This window comes from Pantherophis guttatus, chromosome 17, assembly GCF_059756535.1.
Source record: "Pantherophis guttatus breed Tessera chromosome 17, ASM5975653v1, whole genome shotgun sequence".
NCBI classification, from domain to species: domain Eukaryota; kingdom Metazoa; phylum Chordata; class Lepidosauria; order Squamata; family Colubridae; genus Pantherophis; species Pantherophis guttatus.
In genome coordinates, this window is record NC_142079.1 from 10,793,243 (window position 1) to 10,819,201 (window position 25,959).

The 25,959-nt window shown below is 44.4% G+C and overlaps 1 protein-coding gene across 4 annotated transcripts in view; it reads left to right on the forward strand.

Annotated features, from left to right (window-relative positions):
• Positions 1 to 25,959, forward strand: part of GALNT9 (polypeptide N-acetylgalactosaminyltransferase 9) — a 351,950-nt gene that overhangs the window by 209,881 nt on the left and 116,110 nt on the right. For 3 of the 4 annotated variants that reach the window (XM_087880276.1, XM_060683834.2, XM_087880275.1), the window contains exon 4: positions 19,171 to 19,325. In XM_087880276.1, coding sequence (XP_087736402.1) covers positions 19,226 to 19,325 — 100 coding nt within the window. In that variant the 5' untranslated portion in view covers positions 19,171 to 19,225. Of the gene's footprint in view, positions 1 to 18,324; positions 19,326 to 25,959 lie in introns of those variants that run through there. The other variant, XM_034435835.3, reaches the window with a different exon arrangement.

Genomic DNA, 25,959 nt, shown 5'->3' on the forward strand with positions numbered 1-25,959 from the left:
CTTCTGCCAGAAGGCAACGGTCCACAAAGCAGGATGGAAAGAGTCTCTGAAAATGTTATGTAACTTTCTCAAACAGCGAGATTCAAAGATGTCGTCCAGGGCTGGTAGCTGGAGCCCGATGATATTCTGGGCAGTTTTAATGATTCTCTGTAGAGCTTTTGTGTCCGCTACAGAGCTGCTCCCATACCATGCAAGAATGCCGTATGTCAGGACACTCTCAATGGTGCTGCGATAGTAGGACAGAAGGAGATGCTGAGACAGAATTATCTTCCTTGGAAACTAACCAAGGAGAGAAGCAACCTGGAATTAAGGAGAAATTTCCTAACAGTGAGAACAATTAACCAGTGGGATGACTTGCCTACAGAAGCTGTGGGTGCTCCAACAATGGAGGCTTCTAAGAAAGGGACTGGACAACCATTTGTCTAAGAAGGTATAGGGTCTTCTGCTTGAGTAGGGGGTTGGACTAGAAGACCTTCAAGGTCCCTTCCAACTCTGTTATTCTATTCTACTCTATTCTAAGTCCCAAGGAACTCAGAATTGGATCTAATTCAACTAGGAGATGGGGCCTGATTCAACCAGGAATCCAGAATAGTACTCAATTTAACTGGGAATCCAGAACATGGCCTGGTTCTACCAGCAATCCAGAATAGAACTCAAGTTAACTAGGGATCCAGAACAGAGGCTGATTCAACCAGCCTTGAATCTTCTTTGCAGAGAGAGCCAAAAAATTATATGAGAGATCTGATGAAAAGAAGGACTAGGGGAGACATGATAGCAGTGTTCCAATATCTCAGGGGCTGCCCCAAAGAAGAGGGAGTCAAGCTATTCTCCAAGGCACCTGAGGGCAGGACAAGAAGCAATGGAGGAAACTCATCAAGGAGAAAAGCAACTTAGAACTAAGGAGAAATTTCCTGACAGTGAGAACAATGTATCAGTGGAACAAGTTGCCTCCAGAAGTTGTGAATGCTCCAACACTGGACTTTTTTAAGAAGATGTTGGATAACCATTTGTCTGAAGTGGTGTAGGGTTTCCTGCCTAAGCAGGGGGTCAGACTAGAAGACCTCCAAGGTCCCTTCCAACTCTGATATTCTATGTTCTACTCCAAGCGAGAGAGAAAGAATCGTAATTAGAATCCTAACATTATCTCCTAAAACTGACAACGCATCGCAATCTGTCGAGCTCATCTTTCCAGCTGTGAATTTCAGTGCCCTCTATAATTCCATCTGAATTTCCATGCTTTGGATTTCCGGTGGCTCGTCCTTTTTTCAGAGAAGTGGGCCATTAACGTTAGATTTGGTTGCTTACAGTGCAAGAGTACAGAAAATTGGAGTTATTCGCCAGCTCCCAAAGAATGGACAACACGTTTTAAGTGCAAACCATTTTTCCTTCTCTCTCCCCCCCACCTTTTCTTGCCTTGTTGAGATGCTGCGCATTCAGAGAAGTTATGATCGTGCCATGCAAGGAAACCGGAGTGAATAATATTTTCCATTAAAATACAGCTGTGTAATATGATAAAATGTGTCAAGCCATTACTCAAGGCGAAATCCTCAGATAAATGGCTTTCTCCGTTTGTTTTCAACAGGAAACACTTGAACCCATCCAAGAATCGGGTACTTAAAAATCAGGGTTGTCATAAATCACCCAAAATAAAGTTACAATTTGGCTGACCTTGAACCCTCAGTGGGGAACTTTTGGCAATCTAAAATTCAAATCTGCTGCAATCTGTAATTTTGTTTCCCCCCCCGCAAGCCAAGGGACATTTGGATCCTGGAATTGGCGAAATTTATTGGTCTTTTAAATCTGTTTTTGTTTATTTGTGTTGTTTTGCCATGCAGAGAGTCGGCCCATCTGCTTGGTAGTCTCTCTGTTAGTAGTAAAGAGAATATTTGCGGGAAGAAGTCAATACAGTTTGTTCTCAATTTACGACCCCAGTCGAGCCCAAAATTTCTGTTGCTGAATGTGCTGGTTGATGACTGTAATAAGGTTTATATTCTATTCTATTCTATTCTATTCTATTCTATTCTGTTGCTGAGTGAGACATTTGTTAAGTGAGTTCTGCCCCATTTTACGACCTTTCTTGCCACGGGTGGGGGTGTGGGCGCATGCGCGGGGACTGAATCGCTGTGGTTGTTAAGTTAGTGACACGGCTGTTAAGTGAATCTGGCTTCCCCTGCTTGATTCTGCTTGTCAGAAGGTCGCAAAAGGGGAATCAAGTAACTCCAGGACGCTGCAACTGTCATAAGTACGAATCATTTCCCGAGTGTCTGAATTTTGATCATGTGACCATGGCAATGCTACGATGTGAAAGATGGTCATAAGTCTCTTTTTTTTTTAAAGCGCTGTTATAACTTTGAATCAGAGGTGGTATTCAGCCGGTTCGAACCGGTTCCGTTGTGACCCAGGGCCAAGTAGGTAGTAATCGACGCAAACAGTTCCAAAACAAACAGACTTTATTAGAACAGCTGAGAATTAACTCATTCTCAGCGTAGTCCAAACTAAATTAACACAAACTCTTCATAACACAAATTCTTCAGTCTAATCACCAACCTTGGTATAATTAGGCAAACTGCCAAAGGCTTCTCTTGGCAAAAGTTCAGAAGCAGAAGACGCCGACCAGAGATAAATACAGCAATACTATCAACGTTGTTTTCCGGCAAAGAGGCCAAGAGCTTTTGCTGGTCTTTTAAGCTTTATGGGAATGGCCAATCATCTCTTGGCCCTGCTCCCGAGTCGTCCTCTTTGCTTTAGCTACTCTTGTCTTCTGGCAGCTCTTCTCATGCGTGCACTAGGAACAGGCTCCTCCTGTTCCTCTGCCTCTCTATTGTCAGCCTCTGGAGGCTCCGAAGTCCGCACATCACTCCTCAATGGCTCTGGCCCCATCTCTGCCTCTGACCCAGAGCCCCCATCCGGGCCTTTCCCAGCCTCCAGGACTGGCCCATATTCTTCCTCAGCCTCATCGCTGTCCGACTCCTCTGCCAACTCCGCAGGCTGCTGGCGGACCACAATAGGTTCAGACCGGTTCGGGAGAACTGATAATGAAAATTGCAAGTGGCCCCACCCTCGCCCATTTGCCCCGGCTCTATGCTGTCCTATTTAGGCATGTTTTTGAAGCCGGGCGCATGCGTGGAAGGCATGCATGTGAGCAAAGCACATGCATGGAAGGGGGCGTATGCGCGGAAGGCGAACCGGTGGTAACAAAATGTGAAACACACCGCTGCTTTGAATGGACACTAAATGAACTTATAAAGACTACATCTTGTGCAAAAGCCATCGACTGTTATTTTTGATGCTTCCTTACTGACATAAAAAAAAAAAACGAAGGATAAAATATTTTGCTATAAGTATATGAAGATGTGAACGCAGTTGGCTGAGCCAGTAGCAGGACTATTCGTCTTGCGATGGTCACAACAAGCTTTGGCAATTCTCTTTCCGCGTTGTGGAGCAGAACATCTCGAGCTGGAGAGGGCTAATAAGTATGCCACAAAATGGGCTGCGGTTGTTCTCCCGTTCTTGATTTAAAACTCCTGGATATTCAAAAGGAGCTATAACAGCTGCCATAAATTTTCACAGCCCTGGAATTAAAATGATCATCACGATTTCAATATACTGTTCAGAACGGAAGGGATGAAAAATGGGTATGCCTGGGGGCTACTTCTCCCCCCCCCCAGTCAAGATGTTTAGGAACGGAGTGTCGCAACATGGGAACTGGAGTCCATCTGACAAATATTTTCAATCATTGATTAGTCGTCACTTTCTAGGGAATCGGAAACTTTTCAGAACAAGCTGGAAAACATCAAGGAACAAATGAGATTGGCTGAATTCAAATCACAGGATCTAAGATAAAGATAAAGGTTCCCCTTGCATATACGTGCTAGTCGTTCCCGACTCTAGGGGGCAGTGCTCATCTCCGTTTCAAAGCCGAAATGGAGACGTCTCCGTGGTCATGTGGCCGGCATGACTCAATACCAAAGGCGCACGGAACGTTGTTCCCTTCCCACCAAAGGTGGTCCCTATTTTTCTACTTGCATTTTTTTTACATGCTTTCGCACTGCTAGGTTGGCAGAAGCTGGGACAAGTCACGGGAGCTCCCCCTGTTACGCGGCACTAGGGATTCGAACTGCTGAACTTTTGATCGACAAGCTCAGCATCGTAGCCATTCAGCCACCATAGGATCTATGCTAGGGTTTATCCCAATGGCTATAGAGCAGGGGTGTCAAACTCAATTTCATGGAGGGTCCCACCAGGGCTGTGGTTGACCTCAGCGGGGGCCAGGTGGGTGTGGCCAAGAGGATGGGCGTGGCTAACAGGTTTGGGCATGGCCAGCTTGATGCCACTCCCCAAACTGCTGGCATGTTTCCTCTTTGCATTGGGTAGACTAGGCCGAGCCACATTTGGTAGACTGGGCCGAAGCGACGTGGGCTGGCCCCTTACATTTTCTAGGACAACCCCATGGGCCAGTTCTAACCACATCACGGGACGGATCCAGGCTATGGATCTTGTGTTTCACACCCCTGCTACAGTGGTGGGTTTCAAAAAATTTTACTACCGGTTCTGGGGGCGTGGCTTGGTGGCCGTGACATGGTTTGGTGGCCGTGGCAGGGGAAGGATACTGTAAAATCTCCATTCCCACCCCACTCCAGGGGAAGGAGATTGCAAAATCCCCATTTCCTCCCGATCAGCTGGGACTCGGGAGGCAGAGAATAGGTGGGGGCGGGGCCAGTCAGAGGTGGTATTTACCGGTTCTCCAAACTACTCAAAATTTCCGCTTCCGGTTCTCCAGAACTGGTCAGAACCTGCTGAAACCCACCTCTGCCTTGCTATAGCGCCTTGGTCTATCTAAGATAGTTAAGACACTCTAGAAGTTCAGAAAATGTTTGCAGCTCTACCAGGAACCTTCTGCAACTGAGACTCTCATTAACCATGTATTGGTCAAGACTAACATGGTCTACTCTGACTGACACCATCTGGGGAGTGCGCAGCTGCATGTTGTGCGACAGCTCGCGTGCCCGGAAAGATGGCTTGGCATGCCACCTCAGGCATGTGTGCCATAGGTTCGCCAACACAGATCTAGAGTTTCAAGAAATGTTCTCAGCGTCTGTCTGTCTATCTATCTATCTATCTATCTATCTATCTATCTATCTATCTATCTATCTATCTATTATCTACCTGCCTACCTACCTACCTACCTATCTATTATCTACCTGCCTACCTACCTACCTACCTACCTATCTAATCTATCTATCTATATCTATCTATCTATCTATCTATCTATCTATCTATCTATCTATCTATCTATCTATCTATTATCTACCTACCTATCTATCTAATCTATCTATCTATCTATATCTATCTATCTATCTATCTATCTATCTATCTATCTATCTATCTATTATCTACCTACCTACCTACCTACCTATCTAATCTATCTATCTATCTATCTATCTATCTATCTATCTATCTATCTATCTAGCTATCTAGCTATCTAGCTATCTAGCTATCTAGCTATCTAGCTATCTAGCTATCTAGCTATTGTCTACCTATCTATCTATCTATTATCTACCTGCCTACCTACCTACCTACCTACGTACCTATCTATTATCTACCTGCCTACCTACCTACCTACCTATCTAATCTATCTATCTATCTATCTATCTATCTATCTATCTATCTATCTATCTATCTATCTATATCTATCTATCTATCTATCTATCTATCTATCTATCTATCTATCTATCTATTATCTACCTACCTACCTACCTACCTATCTAATCTATCTGTCTGTCTGTCTGTCTGTCTGTCTATCTATCTATTATCTACCTACCTACCTACTTATCTAATCTATCTATCTATCTACCTATCTTATCTATCTATCTATCTATCTATCTATCTATCTATCTATCATCTACCTTACCTACCTACCTACCTACCTATCTCTATCTATCTATCTATCTATCTATCTATCTATCTATCTATCTATCTATCTATCTATCTATTATCTTCCTACCTACCTTATCTATCTATCTATCTTTCTATCTATCTTTCTTTCTTTCTATCTATCTATCTTTCTATCTATCTATTTATTATTTATTTATTTATTTGTCAACAAGTATAAGGAAACAAGTAACAGTATAGACATAGACATGGACACATGAAAAAAAATTGGCACAAATAAAAGGAAATAAATAAGCCAAACATAACTATAAACACATAAAATGAGTACATATAAATGGGGACAGTAGGACAGGGATGGTAGGCACGCTGATGTGCTTATGCACGCCCCCTTTACGGACCTCTTAAGAAACATGAAAGGTCCACGGTAGACAATTTAAGGTAAAAGGTATGGGGGTTAGTGAGACTAACAACAGGATCAGGTAGAGTGTTCCAGACATTTACTGCTCTATTGCAGAAGTCATATTTGTTTCAATTCCACCCCATCTCCAAAAAGATGTACATTTTAGAACTGTCCATAAAGTCCCCGAAACTCAAGATTAACTCAAAAGAGAGTTGCTTGTAGAATTTTAGGAGTCTGGTGTAAACACTGTTTCCTGCTTTTCCTGACTCATATTTCTAAAGTACTTTGCATTTACAAATTCTTCAAGGCCCGTTAAACCCATAATGGGTGTATGTTTGTGTGTGTATACACAAAGACACACACACACACACACACACACACACACTCCCCTTCTCCTTTTCCTCATATTTTTTCCTTGCTAGCCGCTAATGGAAGGTTTGTTCTCATTTCTAATCAAGTTGCTATTCTGTGAAAAAAAAAAAAAACCACAACACTGTCCAAAAATAATGAAACACTGTAAAGTTTTTATCTGGAGATTTTTCATGCTTGTAAACAGAGCATCATAAATAACTTACAGGAGACAATTGGGAAGTGACTTTTGGCTTCTTTCTTTCTCCCCGTATTAAAATTTTCACTAGTTTTAAGACCAAAAATCTATAACTGTAGTGATCATAAATCCAATTTTGCCTTATTCTACCCTAGGCTCATCTCGGTGAGATGGGCAATAGATTAGAGCAGAGACCATCACTACTCTTAGAAAATCAGCAGGAGAAGAGGCTTGATTCTAAAATCGCCTTTTTCCTCGTCTCTTTTATTTTTGGCATTCGGAAAGTTTTGCACCTCTCCTTGAAATCGGTTCATGTGGGGAGCACAGGTGGCATTCAGCCGGTTTGGACTGGTTCTCCTGAACCAGTAGTGGGTGGGCCCACTCACCTGCCTACCCACCCTGGCTCTATGCAATCCTATTTAGGCTCGTGAATGGAATGGAATGGAATGGAATGGAATAGAATAGAATAGAATAGAATAGAATAGAATAGAATAGAATAGAATAGAATAATGGAATGGAATGGAATGGAATGGAATGGAATGGAATGGAATGGAATGGAATAGAATAGAATAGAATAGAATAGAATAGAATAGAATAGAATAGAATAGAATAGAATAGAATAGAATAGAATAGAATAGAATAGAATAGAATAGAATAGAATAGAATAGAATAGAACAGAACAGAACAGAACAGAACAGAACAGAATAAGTCTGTCAAGATCCTTCTGTATCTTGAGCCTATCTTCTGGAGTGTTGGCTATTCCTGCCAGCTTGGTGTCATCTGCAAATTTGAAGAGTTCCCCATCTATCCCCTCATCCAAGTCATTGATGAAGATGTTGAAGTGTACTGGGCCTAAAACAGAGCCTTGGGGTACCCCACTGCATGCTTCCCTCCGTGTAGATGCAGTTCCATTGGGGACTACACGTTGAGTGTGATTGGTCAGACAGTTATGAATCCATCTGGTGGTAATGGCCAAATTTTGAGGCCAAGTGCATGCACAGAAGACTGGGCATACATGTGCATGAAGCGGGTGTGCGCGTGCGGGGCAAACCGGTAGTAACATAATGTGAAACCCACCACTGGTAGGGAGGACTATGGATTTATCACAAATCAATTAAATCACAAGACAGAGAAATGAGAAGGGGTGTCACAGAGAAGAGTGGATTGGCACCACATTATAAAAAAGATGTTGAGACTCTAGAAAGAGTGTAGAGAAGAGCAACCAAGACGATGAGGGGACTGGAGACCAAGAACTGGGCCTGGCTAGTCTAGTGAAGAGAAGGACCACGGGAGACATGATATCTGAGGGTCTTCCAATATCTGAGGGTCTGCCACAGAGAGGAAGGGGTCAACTTTCCAAAGCACCTGAAGGCCAGACAAGGAATAACGGATGGAAACTGAACAAGGAGAGATTCAACCTAGAAATAAGTCTAAGTGCAATTGCTATTGCTATCCTGGGTAGTATCCTTCAAAACTGCAGAAAGGTTGGTTAAAGAAGACTTTGAAAGTCTTTTCTTTTTCCAGAACTCCAACATCTGGGGTAGCTTGAAATAAAACAAAGACCTCAAAATCTCATGATGGATATTGCTTAAGAAGAATATCAGGTAATAGTCTGTGTAGGCTGGGAGGCAATAACCCTGCCTTTTGTGCTTGGAATGTTGAATCAGGGTGTGTGACTCAGTGGCCTGCAGGCTGCCTCAAGTGTCCGTTGGCATCAGTCATGTAGCTGGAGGGTCTTTCACCCCAGGTGTGATTGTCTGCTTGGGAGGAAATGAGGTTGTGCATTGTAGACTCACATGGAAGCCTTAGTCTTTCATAATTTGCAGCATTCCCAAATTTTAGGGAAGATGCTTCCCTCTCTTATCAGACCCAACCATGCCCACCACCAAGGTAAAGGTAAAGGTTCCCCTCGCACATACATGCTAGTCATTCCTGACTCTAGGGGGCGGTGCTCATCTCTTGTTTCAAAGCCGAAGAGCCAGCGCTGTCCGAAGACGTCTCCGTGGTCGTGTGGCCGGCATGACTCAACGCCAAAGGAGCATGGAACGCTGTTACCTTCCCACCAAAGGTGGTCCCTATTTTTCTACTTGCAGTTTTTGAACGTGCTTTTGAACAGCTAGGTTGGCAGAAGCTGGGACGAGTCACAGGAGCTCACCCCGTTACGCGGCACTAGGGATTTGAACCGCTGAACTGCCAACCTTTCAATCGACAAGCTCAGCGTCTGAGCCATTGAACCACCGCGTCCCTTGTCCACCACCAAAGTTTACCTTAAATTCTCTCCTCCTCCTCCTCTCCCCCTCCCTCCCTCCCCTTCCTCCTCCTCCTCCATCAAAGCTATTTTTCTCTCCAATTTTAGCTTCTCCCCCTTCTTTCACACGTTCTTGACCATGTGAAGAGCAGGGGTTCTCTCACACCAATTCCTTTGTGTCTTGCCCTTACTTACTATAATTCTACCCGATGGTTGAATGGATCAACAAGCACAGGCAGAACCACAGCGGCTAACTGACAATGGCAGTTCGACCAATCAATTCATAGTCAAGGATGGACAAATGTCCTATCGTCCACCTCTATGTTTGTGGGGTCCTTGGTGCTCTCTTGAGCTTGGTTGTTTTCTTGCAGATGCTTCATTACCCAAACGAGGTGACATCAACAGTGCTAGAAGAGGGTGGGGTTTGTGGTGGTAGTGGAGGAGGAGGAGGAGGAGGAGGAGGAGGAGGAGGAGGAGGAAGAGGAAGGCCTTGGGGCTTTCTGAGTTTGATTGTTTTCTTGCAGATGTTTCATTACCCAAACGACATCAACAGTGCTAGAAGGGAGTGGGGTTTGTGGGGGTAGTGGTGGAGGTGGAGGAGGAAGAGGAAGAGAAGGAGGAGGAGGAGAAGGAGAAGGAGGAGGAGGAGGAGGAGGAGGAGGAGAAGGAGAAGGAAAAGGAAAAGAAGAAGAAGAGGAAGAAGAAGAAGAGGAGGAGGAGGAGAAGAAGAAGTGGAGGTGGAGTGGAGGAGGAGAAGAAGAGGTGGAGGAGGAGAAGGAGAAGGAAAAGGAAAAGGAAAAGAAGAAGAAGAGGAAGAAGAAGAGGAGGAGGAGGGGAGGAGGAGGAGGGGAGGAGGAGTGGAGGAGGAGAAGAGAAGGAGGAGGAGGAGGAAGAGGAAGAAGAGGAGGAGGAGGAGGAGAAGGAGAAGAGGAGGAGGAGGAGGAGGAGGAGGAGGAGGAGGAGGAGGAGGAGGAGGAGGAAGGCCTTGGGGCTTTCTGGGCTTGGTTGTTTTCTTGCAGACGTTTCATTATCCAAACGGATGATGTTGCCTAATTTGGGTCATGAAACGTCTGCAGGAAAACAACCAAGCTCAGAAAGGACCCCTCATTTCAACCCCGAGCTACAAATAATCTCCTTTATTGGTGCCACTCTGTTTTTCTGAGAAAACTCCAGCAATACAGCTCCAACTTCACCTTAATTCGACTTTGCAACACACACCACGCCCAAGTGTCTTTTGGAAAATCAAGGAGAGCAAATATTGATTGTACTAAAAAAAAAAAAACACGTCTTTTCTGGTTCAGCCAGGAAAAAAGAAAAAAGCCCACGGCCACTCATCAAACCAAAAGACAATTTACTTCTTACAGTAAACGTGACATAAATGTGAGAGGAACAACTTGTATGGAGAACTATATTTTGAAATGATTCCTGGATATTCACTGAGTGTCCAACCTGGTTTGAAATAAGCCATGCTTTTCAGTTGTGTTTCCTGTTTGGCGTTATTTCTATCCGCTCAAGTATTTATCTGTATCTCTGCAGTCTTTTAAGGACTTCAAAGACACAAATCTCAACTTGAACTTTTTAGCTAGGTTGGAGCAATAAAGCAAAGGCTCTTATTTCAAATCTTTTTCGTTGATCTCAAAGACATTCTCTGGAGCAAATTGGTTGTGGATTAAAGCCTCAGGATTGAAAAAAAAAGAGCCTGGGAATGCTTTGGATGCATCAGAGAGAGAGACAATAATAATAATAATAATAATGATGATGATGAGGAGGAGGAGGAGGAGGAGGAGGAGAAGAAAAGAAGAAGAAGAAGAAGAAGAAGAAGAAGAAGAAGAAGAAGAAGAAGAAGAAGAAGAAGAAGAAGAAGAAGAAGAAGAAGAAGAAGAAGAAGAAGAAAAAGAAAAAGAAAAAGAAAAAGAAAAAGAAAAAGAAAAAGAAAAAGATAAAGATGAAGAAGAAGAAGAAGAAGAAGAAGAAGAAGAAGAAGAAGAAGAAGAAGAAGAAGAAGAAGAAGAAGAAGAAGAAGAACAACAACAACAACAACAACAACAACAACAACAACAACAACAACAACAACAACAACAACAACAACAACAACAACAACAACCTGGATTGTGGGGGCAATAAGCTGACTTTGTATAAAAAAGAACACTGCTTGGGGGGGGGCAAAAGCCCTACTAAGCAGGTATATACAAAAGTATGAAGGCTATTGCTTAACGCATTGTAAGCCACCTTGAGTCTCCGGAAAAGGGCGGCATATAAATCGAACCAATCAATTAATCATCATCATCATCATCATCATCATCATCATCATCATCATCATCATCCTGAAAAAGTGGTTGAAAATGAGCATGCAAAACTACTGTGGGACTTCCGAATACAGACTGACAAAGTTTTGGAACACAATACCCCGGATATCACGATTGTGGAAAAGAAAAAAGTGTGGATTGTCGACATTGCCATACCTGGTGACAGCAGAATCAACGAGAAACAACTTGAAAAAGTCACCAGATATCAGGACTTGAGAATCGAACTGCAGAGACTCTGGCATAAACCAGTGCAGGTGGTCCCAGTGGTACTCGGCACTCTGGGTGCTGTGCCTAAAGACCTGGGCAAGCACTTAAAAACAATTGGCGCTGACGAGATCTGGGATCTGCTCGCATAATCCGCCGATACATCACGCAGTCCTAAACGCTTGGGAAGTGTTCGACTAGTGATTTGGGATACGAAATCCAGCATGGTCATCTCGTTTGCTGTGTATACTGTCATAATAATAATAAGAAGAAGAAGAGGAAGAGGAAGAGGAAGAGGAAGAATTGGTTAATACCTAGGATGCTGGCAGCAACCAGTATCAACCATTAGCACCACTCAATCGTATTTGTGGCACATTTTTAAATGTTCAGTTGACTGAGTCTCATGTTTAATGAATAAGAGATAATAATAATAACAACAACAACAACAAAACAACAATAATAATAATAATAACAATAATAATAATAATAATAATATCCAGAAGATGCAAAAATCCACTGACAAACCAAACTACCGACTTTGCAACGACAAACTCGAAACTGTTTCACATTTAATATGTGAATGTAGCAAATGTGAATGCAGAACTGGAAAAAAAATCACGAAATATCGCAACCTGGCCATCTAAACTACGCGCTTATGGATGAAACATGTAACAGTGATACTACCCATTGTCATCAGGGCACTTGGTACCATGTCCAAGAATTTTATAAGATACATCAACAAAGACAAGTTCAGCCATGTTTTCTCTCTGATGAGCTCCTTTTCTCAAATGCAGGGGATTCTTTTAAAATAGGTTTTCAAGTTTTGCATGCCCATCACCAAACTGATTTAGGTTGCAAAGATCTCTCTCGTTTTTAGCTGCGTAAACTCATTGCTATGCGATCTGCGGGCTTAGCACGTTTACCATAAAGAAGCCACATTATCAGGTTTTTAACTAAAATATCACCAGTAGGTGATGCTCTAATATATATATCAAAAAATAGGAAATTAAACCATTCAATAATTGTAAGACGTCCAACGATTGATGCGATGTGTTTTCTGCTATCAAATGCATTTTTGTTTTCATTGAAATTTTATTCATGTGACAGTTGGTTGCAACATTACGGTTAACTTGGGGCAGAGGTGAAATGCTCCCAGTTCGGACCAGATCGCTCGATCCGGTAGCAATGGCAGCGGGTAGTTCGGAGAACCGGTAGCAAAAATCTCTGCACAGACATGGTACACAATAGCTAAGGCCAACCAAAGCTCATTGTATAAATTCACAGATTACATTGAATTATATTTGGTTTGGGGTTTTTGTTTTTTTTTGAAAGAGAAAGAAAGACAGCTTAGCGTAATAGCTAAGGCATTAAGCTAAAAACTGGGAGAGTGTGTTGTGGCCCGTCAGCGGCCTGTGCAGATTGTAGCTGATTCTGACAACGAGGAGGCTGGTGTGGTGCTGCATCAGCAGCCTATGCAGCTGGCGCTCGAGTCGGATAGTGAGGAGGCTGGAGAAGATATGGTGCCAGGGGCGGGGATTCAGCCAGGGCCTTCAGAACCTCCAGAAGCTCCCATAAGTGAAGAGGACGAAGCGGAGGAGCCTCTTCTCAATGCACGGGTGTGCAGAGCTGCCAAAAGGCAAGAATGGCTCCTCAGGAGGAGGTCTCCTTGAGAGTAAGGCTTGGAGCTAATTGGCCACTCCCTTAGCCTATTTAAAAAGGAACGCCGATTGCAACAAGCTGTAGAGAACAACTTTAGTTCACTCTCTTTCCTGTCTACAAAACTGCTTCTGGGCTTTCTGCCAACTCTAGTAAGACTGTGATTACCTTATCTTAGAATTCTGGTAGGCTGTGAAGACAGTTCATTAACAGCCTTTGAATGATAAAGACTAAGTTATTTTGAGTAAATAAGCTTTGTATAGAGTTTGTGTGTGCTGCATTCTTTGGGATCCGTAGCTGGGGCAGAACAGAGTATGAGTTCTAGTCCCACACTTTAGTCACAAAGCCAGCTGGATGACCTTGGGCCGGTCACTCTCTCTCAGCCCTAGGAAGGAGGCAATGGCAAACCACTTCTGAAAAACCTTGCCAAGAAAACTGCCGGGACTATTCCAGAACAGTCTCCAAAAATGGGATGTGATTGAACAAAAAACAAACGAATTGCAATAATACGAGTCATACGATATGTTAATTGTGGAGTCCTTAGTGCTCTCCAAGCTTGGTTATTTGCTTGCCGACATTTCGTTACCTGACTGGGCGACATCATCAGTGCAAGGGAGTGTGGTGCCGGCTCCCTGTTTACATACAGTATCTTCAGTGGTGGGATTCAGCCAGTTTGCACCACTTCGGGAGAACCGGTTGTTAACTTTCTGAGCAGTTTGGCAAACTGGTTGTTGGAAGAAATTATTAGGGCAGAGAACCGGTTGTTAAATTACTTGAATCCCACCACTGAGTATCTTCCCTTGCGGTGTTAGTGGGGCTTGGGTTGATCCTTGGTACTACCTTGATTACAATATTGTTTTCTGCTTGATTGTTTGGCTGGTGTTAATCCCTGCTTATCTGGGTGTAGGCTGCTGGAAAAGATGTGTTCTGGTCTTTTTGTTTCCTTCTCGGCTTTTCTATTGTCTCTTTTGAATGGTGTGTAAATGTGGTTTATCTCTACCTGCCTGTTGATGGCTGATTTGTCTGAATGCCCAGTTTTTCAAGACATCTGCAGCACCTTTTTGCTTGATTTTGCTTGATTTAAGATGCTTACGGTTTCCCAGTTGAAACTATGATTGAGCCTGTCCATGTATTATGAGATTAAAATGCTTTCATCATGCCTTCTGACTGTGGTCCTATGCAGTGACCATTACAGTCTGTTGGAAGTAATATCCATCTGGTTCAGTTCCAAGCGGGGAGAAAGGCACTGGAGACAAAATGGAGGCTGAAGGCTGATTGGAAAGAGGGTCCATTTATTGATGAAGCAGAACCACCAAGCACATGTGATTCTGGGCAGCTGACCACATGGAGTTGAGAGTGGGGGGTATTTATACCTTCTCTTCGGCTTTGAACTTGAGCTTCCTGTTCCTATGCAAGAACATGTATTCTACTGGCTGTTGTCAGACTCCCATGGTGCCATGTACAAATCCTAGGAGTTTGTCTGAGCTAGGTTTGATTGAAGTTTGGGCTGATGCAATGAAGGGGCTTGTTGGGCAATTCCTATTGTGGCTGAGGGCTAATCCTACCTTTGTTCAGACCTTGCTGCAGGGAATTTGCTTATGAATAGAGCTATCTATCTCTTAAGTGCTGACATCTGCTGAGGGCTATTAAGAAAGGTGGAGGCTGCTTTCTGTCTCCAAGAGCATATTTCTCCCTTTAAAGGTAAAGGTTCCCCTCGCACATATGTACTAATCATTCCTGACTTTAGGAGGCGTTTCAAACTCATCTCCATTTCAAAGCCGAAGAGCCAGCGCTGTCCGAAGACGTCTCCGTGGTCATGTGGCCGGCATGACTCACTGCCAAAGGCGCATGGAATGCTGTTATCTTCCCACCAAACGTGGGTCCCTATTTTTCTACTTGCATTTTTTACATGCTTTCGAACTGCTAGGTTGGCAGAAGCTGGGACAAGTCACGGGAGCTCACCCCGTTACGCAGCGCTAGGGATTCGAACCGCTGAACTGCCAACCTTTTGATCGACAAGCTCAGCATCTTTAGCCACTGAGCCACCATGTCCCTTTTTCCCTTTAGGAAAATATAATATTCTGCCTTTTTAATATTTCTCAAAATATTTCATTCTTCTAGGAGACGGGGTGGGTGTTAACTTTCTACAAGTCCTTGCACTGTATGTTGAAGAAGATTCTTATTTTTCTTCTTCTTCTTGGTGTGCTACAATGATGCCACATGGTTGTAATTGTCTTTAGGTTGTGTTGGAAGAAATGTCCATCTGGGTTCAGTTTCAAGTGGGGGGAAAAGACACTGGATTCATGGAAGTTGCTTGGAAAGATTTATCGATGAATAGGATCACATGGCTTGACTTCCTGAGCAGAAAAAAGGCAGAGATGCTGAGAGTGCCTTGATTTTATGACCTCTGTTGGGCTTTGAATTTGAGTTTGCATTCTGATTGGTTGTCAGATTCCCATGAGGCCATGCAGGGGCTGTCCTGAGTCCCAAGCTTGGTTGAGCCTTCCTGGGTGATCTTGCATCTTCCCAGGTGCCATGTGGTGAGATGGGTAGAGGGCTAATCCTATCTTGTCCTGAGGCCCATGTCTTAATCCCATCACCCTGGAGCTGAAGGTCTTTTGTGTTGTAGATAAGATGTCTTTTGCCTTTCTGGGGCTATTAACAAAGGTGGGGGCTGCTTTCCAAGAGCATGTTTCTCCTTTTCTCATCCCATCTCAACATTCTGCCTTTTAAACTATTTCCTAGAATATTTCATTTTTCTAGGAGAGAGGTGGGTGCTAACTTCCTACACGTCCAAGATATGGAAAGTTGTTGAACATTTTGTAGGTTGTCTTTTGAGTCCCAGGCTTGGTTGAGTCTTGCTGGGTGATGCAATCTTCCCAGGTGCCATGTGGTGAGTTTCTGCTGCTAGATGGGTCCTATTGTGCTAGTTTCTGTTGCTAGATGGGTCCTATTGTGTTGCAGATGATGGTCCATTGACAAAGATTGAGTTTCTGCCTCTGGCCCATTGACAAAGGGTGGGGGCAGGAAGATGGGAGCTGCTTCATCTTTAAAACATGCTTCTCCATTTCTCATCCAGGGTAACATAATATTCTGCCTTTTTAATATTTCCCAAAATATTTCATTCCTCTAGGAACGGGGTGGGTGCTAACTTCCTACACTACAGTTGCTTCTGAGATGTTTTGATAGTGTTATCCTTTTCATTGTGTTTGGTCGTGCTATACTGGGTTGAGTGGTCCAGCACTTTTTGATAGAGTTATGCGGGTATCAAAAATGATAGGTATACACAAAAAAAAAATGATCAAAAGTGTCTGATATTTTGAGTTTAAAAAAAGAATAAATCAGGGAAGCCACAGGATTCCGTGATGGCTTAGTGGAATCTCTGAATCTAGCTATTCTCTCTGTACTAATCCATGGCTGTAATAGATGATATGATTGACCTAGTTTGAAAAAATTACTTTGCCAGAAGCACATAATCACAGATTTCCCCCAGTTAAACTCATAATGGCCCTTTGGATGACTTTTACTTCCTTTAAAAAAAAATGGAGAAAAAAATGTACCGAAGTCTCTGGTGGCCCCACTCAAGGGAGGCTTAGCAACCCCCAACCCCATTCTTCCCCTATTCCAGATCTTATATAGTCAAAATAGGAGGGAAATGGGACTGGAGGCTAAAACATATGAAGAACGGTTGCAGGAACTGGGTATGTCTAGTTTAATGAAAAGAAGGACTAAGGGAGACAGGATAACAGTGTTCCAATATCTCAGGGGCTGCCACAAAGAAGAGGGAGTCAAACTATTCTCCAAAGCACCTGAGGGTAGAACAAGAAGCAATGGGTGGAAACTAATCAAGGAGAGAAGCAACCTAGAACTAAGGAGAAATTTCCTGACAGTTAGGACAATTAATCATTGGAACAGAAGTTGCCTCCAGAAGTTGTGAATGCGCCAACACTGGAAGTTTTTAAGAAGAGGTTGGATAACCATTTGTCTGAAGTGTTGTAGGGTTTCCTGCCTGAGCAGGGGATTGGACTAGAAGACCTCCAAGGTCCCTTCCAACTCTTCTATTCTATTCTATTCTATTCTATTCTATTCTATTCTATTCTATTCTATTCTATTCCCATTCCCATTCCCATTCCTATTCCTATTCCTATTCCTATTCTTATTCTAAATGTCACCAACAGAGAAAGAGTTCCTAGAGCTGCCCCATTTTCTCTGGGCTGGTTTAGGATTTCATCTCTCTGATGTCAGCTGCAAGAGAGGTTTCCCAATCCATCTTTCCTGACTTGACCAGGAGGGTTAGCTGAACCCAAAGCAACCCACAACTGCTGCCTGGTTTGTGGCATTCCCACACGGCACACTTACCTTGCCCACTTCCCATTAAGCATATTATCTTGAACACCACAGAGCATCGATTCATAGGAGGGAGCCTGCAGGAAACTTAGCAGAATCTCAGATTTTGGAAAGCTTTAGGAGAAAGAAAAATAAATTCTAAAAAAGGGGGCTATGGATGTGGTTTTTTTAGTGACGGATGATTTGACAGAAGGACAGATGTTTCCTATCCAGGGCCAATCCAGCAACTGACCGAAGGTTTTGTGCCACCTAATTCAACCCAGAAGCGGCAGCCCTAAAGGGATGTGAGCCATCAAATGCTAGCTTCTGCAGAAAGGAGCGAAGAGATGGTTCACAGCATTGGAGAAGGGAGAAATAATATAATCCTTTGCATACTCCGAGGCTTGGTGTTTGGACAGGCATAGCTGTTGGCATCGCGATCTAGCACGGGCAAGGAAGGGGATACCTACCTCTCCCCAACTCGTACGGACAAAACCATTTCGGGGGGAAACCCCCCCCCCCAAAACTACCGGTTAACACGGGGGTTGAGCAAGATAACCCAGCAGCGCCGTTCCATCTCCCTCTTTGTCTTGCAGGGGGAGGAAGACAGGATGGAGAGATCTCCCCCCCCACCCAGCCCGCAGGGGAGCCGATCCCTCAACGCAGGAGAGTTTTCCTCCCTCGTCCCCCCCCCCACACCACTCCTCCCTCCTTTCCCCCCCTCCCCACCCACCCAATATGCCACGTGACTTCGCCCCTGCGCTGTGCGCGGGGAGCGAGGCAAGAGAGGGCCAGCAACCGAGCCCATCACCCCCGCGCACGCAGGCGTGCGAGGACGCGCGCAAGGGGAGGCAGGCGGGCAGGCAGGCAGGCAGGCAACCACCGCGCAGGATCGCATCCCCTCCTCACCTTCGCCGCCTCCCTCCCTCCCCCCTCCCCAACCCTGACACTCGTTCCAGCTGTGGGCGCATCCCGTTCACCACCTCTCCCTCTTCTGCCCAAGCTGGCTGGCCTTGCGTCGGCGCTGTGTCCTTGCTTCTGGGTGCCCCCCCTCCCCTCCCCTCCCCTCCCTACTCCGCCCGGGCGTGCCTCACCCCCCTTCATCGTCAGCCAAGGGGGTCCTCAGCCCCTTCCCCTTTCTAGAGCCTCCAAGAGAGACACGGTCTGAGAAGGGGGTCTGAGAAACAGACGCCGAAGGAGAAGGTGGTACAGCGGCGGCTGCTTGGAACGCCGTGGTGCTGAAACGGACAGCTCCTTGTCGCCGGCAATGCGTTGACTCGCCTTGGGCTGCCCCCTTCCTCTCTCGCATCCAGAAGTCGTGGGAAGGGGAATATCTCAGGACTTCCTACTGCCCTCTTTCTCCCACCCCCATTCCCCAGCTGCCCCCCCTCCTCCTCCTCAGCCCTTCCTTCCACCATCCACGGGCAGGGACTGCTTGCCTCGGATGCTGCCGCAGCTTCCCAAAGCTGCCATGCCTTGACATCCTTCTTGACCCAGCAGCTTCCATGGCGGTTGCCAGGAAAATCAAAACTTTATTGACGGTGAACATTTTGGTTTTCGTGGGCATCATCCTTTTCTCGGTCTACTGCAGGATCCAGGACCGCTCCCAGGAGCTGGTGCAAATCGTCCGGAGCGCCGACCGACGGATGAGGGGACGGAATGCCAAAGTGGGAGCTGTGCTGGACAGGGAAGCCATCCTGCAACGGTTGGATCATCTGGAGGAAGTGGTGTACAACCAACTCAATGGTGAGGAAGGGAGGGGAGCATCGGGGCAGTTGGCTGAGCAAATTTGGGGGAGGGGGAGGGGATATTTGATTGCTGAATAGTGCTACCTAATAGCTTGCTAAAGGTATGAAAATGTGAGTCAGAGACACGGTGTTCATATGCACATTGTGGAGTTTTCTAAAGCTTGGACAGGCTGTAATATCTTCTATCCAGTCACTGAATTGACTAAGGTTGAGCAAAAGTGGATTAAAACATGGGAATTTCAGACCCATGTCCCTTCTGGGCATTATTTATTCTGGAATTCCATGTTGAGCTGGCACTAAACTTTTAACAAGAGGAGCTAAGTTGGGGTTAATGCAGTAATTCTGACTTGCTATCAATTATTTTTTAAATGCCCCTGCAAACAATCTGGATAACCAACAAAACTCAAACTATACGTAGCCAAATCTACATCAGCAGGTTTATTTTACCATTTCAGTTTGTTCCAAGGAGATTTTCATTCAATTTGGCCGGAGGACTAGAGTTACAATTCAAAAATCTGTGGCCAGCTCCTCACACATTACTGGGTCCATGTCTTTTGGTGGTCTCACCTGATGTAACTTCTCAGCCTTCATTTCCTCTCTGTAAAACGGGCTTGTATGTAAAGGTGCACTCCTTGGTTTCTCATTGCATGGACTGTGTACATCTCTGTGTACATGAACTGAATTTGCAGAATTGAGAGCATGTTTGGAGAAGGGAAGATACTGAGATCTTGTAATGTGAAGTTGTGGAGATCGGCTGTTTTATGCCATTGATAAGGACACCTTCCCTAGGTGGTGGAAGATACAAGGGAAAGGATGGGCTCATTTGGTTTGGGGTGTGGTCCCATTACCATCAAGGCTCATCCCATTGATGCTTGGTGATGAAATGAAGGTAGAACATGGGATGTTGTCTTGTTGGGACAATGATGTGTTTGACTGAGTAATCATTGCCAAGCAATAGGGGGGAGGGGGGAGGGAGGATACAAATTTTGGCTAAGTCCCTTCCCTCAAAGTGACTCCACACCAGCTGCTCCTTGGTATTCACAGTTCTTTTGCCAACACCACAGACGAACCCATCTGTTTGAAGCAATGCAGTAGGATTACTTTGTGGCAGCTCCTTCACACCGTCTTAGTTGGTGGCTTGATGCTATAAGATGAGAAGAGCTGTGTGTGAGAACAGCTGGTCATCGTTAAAAAGTTGGAGATGACTACAAAAACCAGGCTCCATGGTGGGCCAAAGCACATGGACGCTTAGCCCAAATTACTTGAACGGAGGCCCAGGGAACTAAAAGGAAGAAATATTTAATTCTGAAGCCACTTTTTTTTTTTAATGACTAATGGTGTCCTTTCGGTTGTGTCTCCAGAGCCAATGAATGCCATAAAGCACTTTTCAAGTTCTAAAACTGGATTAACAGGAACAGATTGGACTGCTATATTAGCAGTAAAATTATCCTGCTTTCTGCTGTTCTTCAGCAGTTCTTTAACCTATTAGCTACCATTACTGTTCCTAGTTCACATGAGGGCAAATGTAAGCTTTTCCAGTTTCTTATTCTATCACCCCTCCTCTTACACTACCTGGAAGAGGGTAACAGATAACAGATTAACAGAGTTGGAAGGTACCTTATAGGTCATCTAGTCCAACCCCCCGCCTAAGCAGGAGTCCCTACACCATTTCTGACAAATGGCCGTCCAATCTTTTCTTGAAAGCTTCCAATGATGAAGCTCCGACAACTTTTGAAGGCAACTTCTGTTCCATTGATTGATTGATCTCACTGTCAGGAAATTCCTCCTTATTTCCAGGTTGAATCTCTCCTTGATCGGTTTCCATCCATTATTCCTTGCCTGGCCTTCAGGTGCTTTGGAAAATAGCTTGACCCCCTTCCTCCTCTCTGTGGCAGCCCCTGAGATATTGGAAGATGCTATCCTGTCTCCCCTGGTCCTTCTCTTCACTAGACTAGCCATGCCCAGTTCCTGCAACCCTTCTTCATATGTCTTAGCTTCCAGTCCCCTGATCATCCTGTTACTCTTCTCTGCACCCTTTCTAGAGTCTCAACATCTTTTTTATAGTGTGGTGACCAAAACTGTTGTTTAATAATAATTAAAAAAAACACTAATTTGATGTATATAAATTAAATCCCGGTTATTGCATGGTTTAAATCAAGCTGACCCAAACTATTGGTCCTACTCTCTCTCTCTCTCTCTCTTTTTAAATGTCCACTATTTGATAGGAGCGTTTGATTTTACAGTTCAATATAAAAGCTTAAGACACATCATACTTCAATGATTTCTGTGGAGATTCTCAGCATAGTTGTTCCAAAGGTGCTTTTTTCAGGAGGCAACTGGACTTTCTTGTTTTTCTTTGAAGACGTTTCCCTTCTCATCCAAGAAGCTTCTTCCGTTCTGACTGGATCATGGGGAAGGGAAGGATTTATATTCCTTGCAGTCAGCTGGTCATTTGCATCCTTTTAGAGGGTCATTGAGGCCACTTGGAGGATTATATGTGTCCTCTGGGTCACCTGCGTGGTGCAAATGAGTGTGGAGCCTTCTTGGAACTGCTGAACGGACTGTGTTGTAGACTGGAGACAGACGATGTCATATCCCTCCCCCTCCGTTGAGAGAGAGCTGTTCACTTTTGACATAGATGGCCTCTTTGACCCCTCTTTCAGCCCATTTGCACTTGGGTGAGAAGGGAAACGTCTTCAAAGAAAAACAAAGCCCAGTTGTCTCTTGAAAAAGCACCTTTGGGACATACTTCAATGATACTTCGCAAAAGTTTGAGAGGCATTTATAAGACAAAGTATCCTACTTCAGCTTCAGTCACAATTAAACTGGTGTAGGGCTGTGTAAAGCACACCGATTCAGATGAGAATTGGGAGCATCGGAGCTACTCATGTCACAGTTGTGTCAAGCATAAGATGGAGGAACATCTCAAACAGGCAATGATTACCATGAATAATTGGTCCCTCTCCTATTTCTGGGGCACACAGTGCGATGTGTCTCGCCATTCAGTTGCCAGCTTGCTTCCATCTCTTTTTAATTGACAAACAAAAATCAGTTTATTGAATAGGTTTTCCAAGGTAGGTTTGATGGTTTCTAAATGATGGGTAAAAAATTCACGTTAAAAATGCAAGTAGAAAAATAGGGACCACCTTTGGTGGGATGGTAACAGCGTTCTGTGCGCCTCTGGCATTGAGTCATACCGGGCACGGGTACCAGGAAGGAAGGAAGGGAGGGAGGGAGGGAGGGAGGGAGGGAGGGAGGGAAGAAGGAAGGAAGGAAGGAAGGAAGGAAGGAAGGAAGGAAGGAAGGAAGGAAGGGAGGAAGGACAATAGCCCTTAGACTTATATACCGCTTCACAGTGCTTTTCAGCCCTCTCTATGTGGTTTAGTGAGTCAGCCTCTTGCCCCCAACAATCTGGGTCCTCGTTTTACCCACCTTGGAAGGATGGAAAGGCTGAGTCAACCTTGACCCTGGTGAGATTCAAACTGCCAAATTGCAGCCAGCCAGCCAGCAGTCAGCAGAAGCAGCCTGCAGTACTGCACTCTAACCACTGTGCCACCGCAGCTCTTTATTCTCTTGTTGTAGAGCCTGGAAGTTGAATTCTTACATTTGGGGAATTATAGGTTATGACCGTTTTTCGTGTTTACGACCATTGTAGCATCCCCAGGTCACGTAATCAAAATTCACTGAAGCTTGGCTTCGGTGACTCATATTTACGACGGTTTGCAGTATCCCGGGGTTTCATGATCCCCCTTTTGCGACCTCCTGACAAGAACAGCCAGTGGTGATGCCAGATTCATTTAACAACCATGTGACTAACTTAACAACCGCAGTGATCCACTTCCCAAATGTGGCAGGCAAGGTTGTAAAACAGGGCAAAACTCAGTTAATCAATGTCTCGCTTAGCAACGGTCGTAAGTCGAGGGCTTACTTATTTGTATTTGCTTTCCTTTTGCTGGGCCTGTGATTTCCCCTCCCCCCCTTTTTTTTAGCTGAGGGATCTTCAGTTTAGATGTCTATTCCCTGCTAAAGCTCGTTTCTCATTTTCACACCCTGGCTTTATTCTGTTTATTTTCTGCTTTTAATTGCCGCAAACTACCCTGAGCCATGGAACACGGTTGGAACGGCAAGGGAAGAAAAAAAAATGAGACAGAATACGTTTCCCCTAAACTATGTTTGTTAACCACAGGCAATTGTTTTTATTGTTGGGAAATTTAAACGCCGCTTCCTACTTCGACACAGATTCACTGAAGAACCTTGAGGCAAGTCGCTAATTTTTAACTTAGTTCTCTCAATGAGGAGTTAGAAAGAGAGAAGTTATAAAAGATTCCTCAGCCGTTGAAAGAATGATATATAAACCAAATAGAACCCCCCCCCCCAATTTTTTCCCTCTCTTCCCCTTAATTTATTTTCCCCTTCGCCTCCTATATATAGTATATATGGACCGGAGTATAAGATGTACCTTAGTTTTTGGGAAGAAAAATAAGAGAACAAGCTGATTGGCAGGTGGATCGGCATCCCGGAATACCCCCAATCAGCTGTTCCCAGAGGTGAATTTTAGCAACAGGTTCCTTGGTTGTGAGCTCTGTGCCTTGCTTTTTTTTTTTTTTTTTTTTGCTTTTTTTTTCTGCCTTTGAAACTTCTGTAACTCAGTTTCAGAAAAAACTTTTTTTCCTGCCTCTGAAAGCCTCCGAAACAGAGCTTCAGAAAAAAAGCCTCTGAAGCTCTATTTGAAAGCTTTTTTTCTGAAGCTTTGTTTCTGATGCTTTTTTCAGCCTCTGAAACCTCCGTTTGAGAAGCTGGGCAGGGGCTACATTCATAGTATAAGATGCACCCAGATTTTCACCCCTCTTTTTTGGGGGGGGGGAAAGGTGCATCTTATGCTCTGAAAAATATGGGGTGTGTGTGTGTGTGGGTGTGTGCGTGGGTGTGTGTACACACACACACACACACACACACACCGTGTTCCCCCGAAAATAAGACCGAGTCTTACATTAATGTTTGCTCCAAAAGATGCATTAGGGCTTATTTTCAGATGATGTCTTATTTTGGGGGGAAATATACTGCTCAAAAAAACAAAGGGAACACAAGCAGAAGACATCCGAGATCTGAATGAATGAAATAGCCTTATTAAATACTTTGTTCTTTACATACAGTAGTTTATACACTGCTCAAACAACTAAAGGGAACACAAAACTACTGTATGTAATGAACGAAGTATTTAATAAGGCTATTTCATTCATTCATTCAGATCTTGGATGTCTTCTGCTTGGGTTCCCTTTATTTTTTTGAGCAGTGTATATTACTAAATATATCTGCCTGGCTAATGATCTTAACTGGGGCTTATTTTGGGGGTAGGGCTTATATTACAAGTATCCTGAAAAATCATGCTAGGGCTTATTTTCCTGTCGAGTCTTATTTTGGGGAAAACATAGTGTGTGAGTGTGTATATGCATATGCATATGCATATGTATATGTATATGTATATGTATATGTATATGTATATGTATATGTATATGTATATGTATATGAATATGTATGGTTTTATGATAAACAAATGAAGTATTTTTATTACAGTACTTTTTTTCCCTCCGTGTAAGCAGATCTCTAATGGAAACAGACTTGATTTATATTGTTTAGAAGTAATTTGCAGACTGGATAGAAATCTCTAGTTTAGACCCTGCAGAAAAAAGTTGAGCTGTTTGGCACATTGCCTCTATGCTTCTACACTTTCACACTTCAGTCTCCCCAATCCTAATTCTCAGATGTGCAGAAAGCTGGGAAGGGGCCTCCATTTTGTTCTGTCTCATCCTAACTCAGTGCTCTCTGAGCTTGGTGGTTTTCTTGGAGACGTTTCATTGCCCAAACTAGGCAACATCATCAATATTAGAAGGGAGTGGGATGTGTGAGGAGGAGGAAGGAAGGAAGGAAGGAAGGAAGGAAGGAAGGAAGGAAGGAAGGAAGGAAGGAAGGAAGGAAGGAAGGGCAATAGCAACAGCACTTATATATGGGCTTCACAGTGCTTTTACAGCCTTCTCTAAGCGGTTTACAGAGTCAGCCTGTTGCCCCCAACAACCTGGGTCCTCATTTTACCCACCTCAAAAGGATGGAAGGCTGAGTCAACCTTGAGCCAGTCAGGATTGAACTGCTGGCAGCCAACAGAGTTAGCCTGCATTCTAACCACTGTGCACCATGGATGAATGGATCAATGGATCGATGGAAGGATGGATAGAAGGAAGGAAGGAAGGAAGGAAGGAAGGAAGGAAGGAAGGAAGGAAGGAAGGAAGGAAGGAAGGAAGGAAGGAAGGAAGGGAGGGAACTCTGGGGTCCTTGGTGCTCTCTGAGCTTGGTGATTTTCTTGGAGACGTTTCATTGCCCTAACTAGGCAACATCATCAGTATTAGAAGGGAGTGGGGTGGGGTGGGGGAGCAGGAGGAGGAGGAGGGAGGAGGAGGAGGAGGAGGAGGAGGAGGAGGAGGAGGAGGAGAACTCTGGGGTCCTTGGTGCTCTCTGAGCTTGGTGGTTTTCTTGCAGATGTTTCATTGCCTTAACTAGGCAACATCATCAGTATTAGAAGGGAGTGGGGTGGGGTGGGGGAGCAGGAGGAGGAGGAGGAGGAGGAAGGAGGAGGAGGA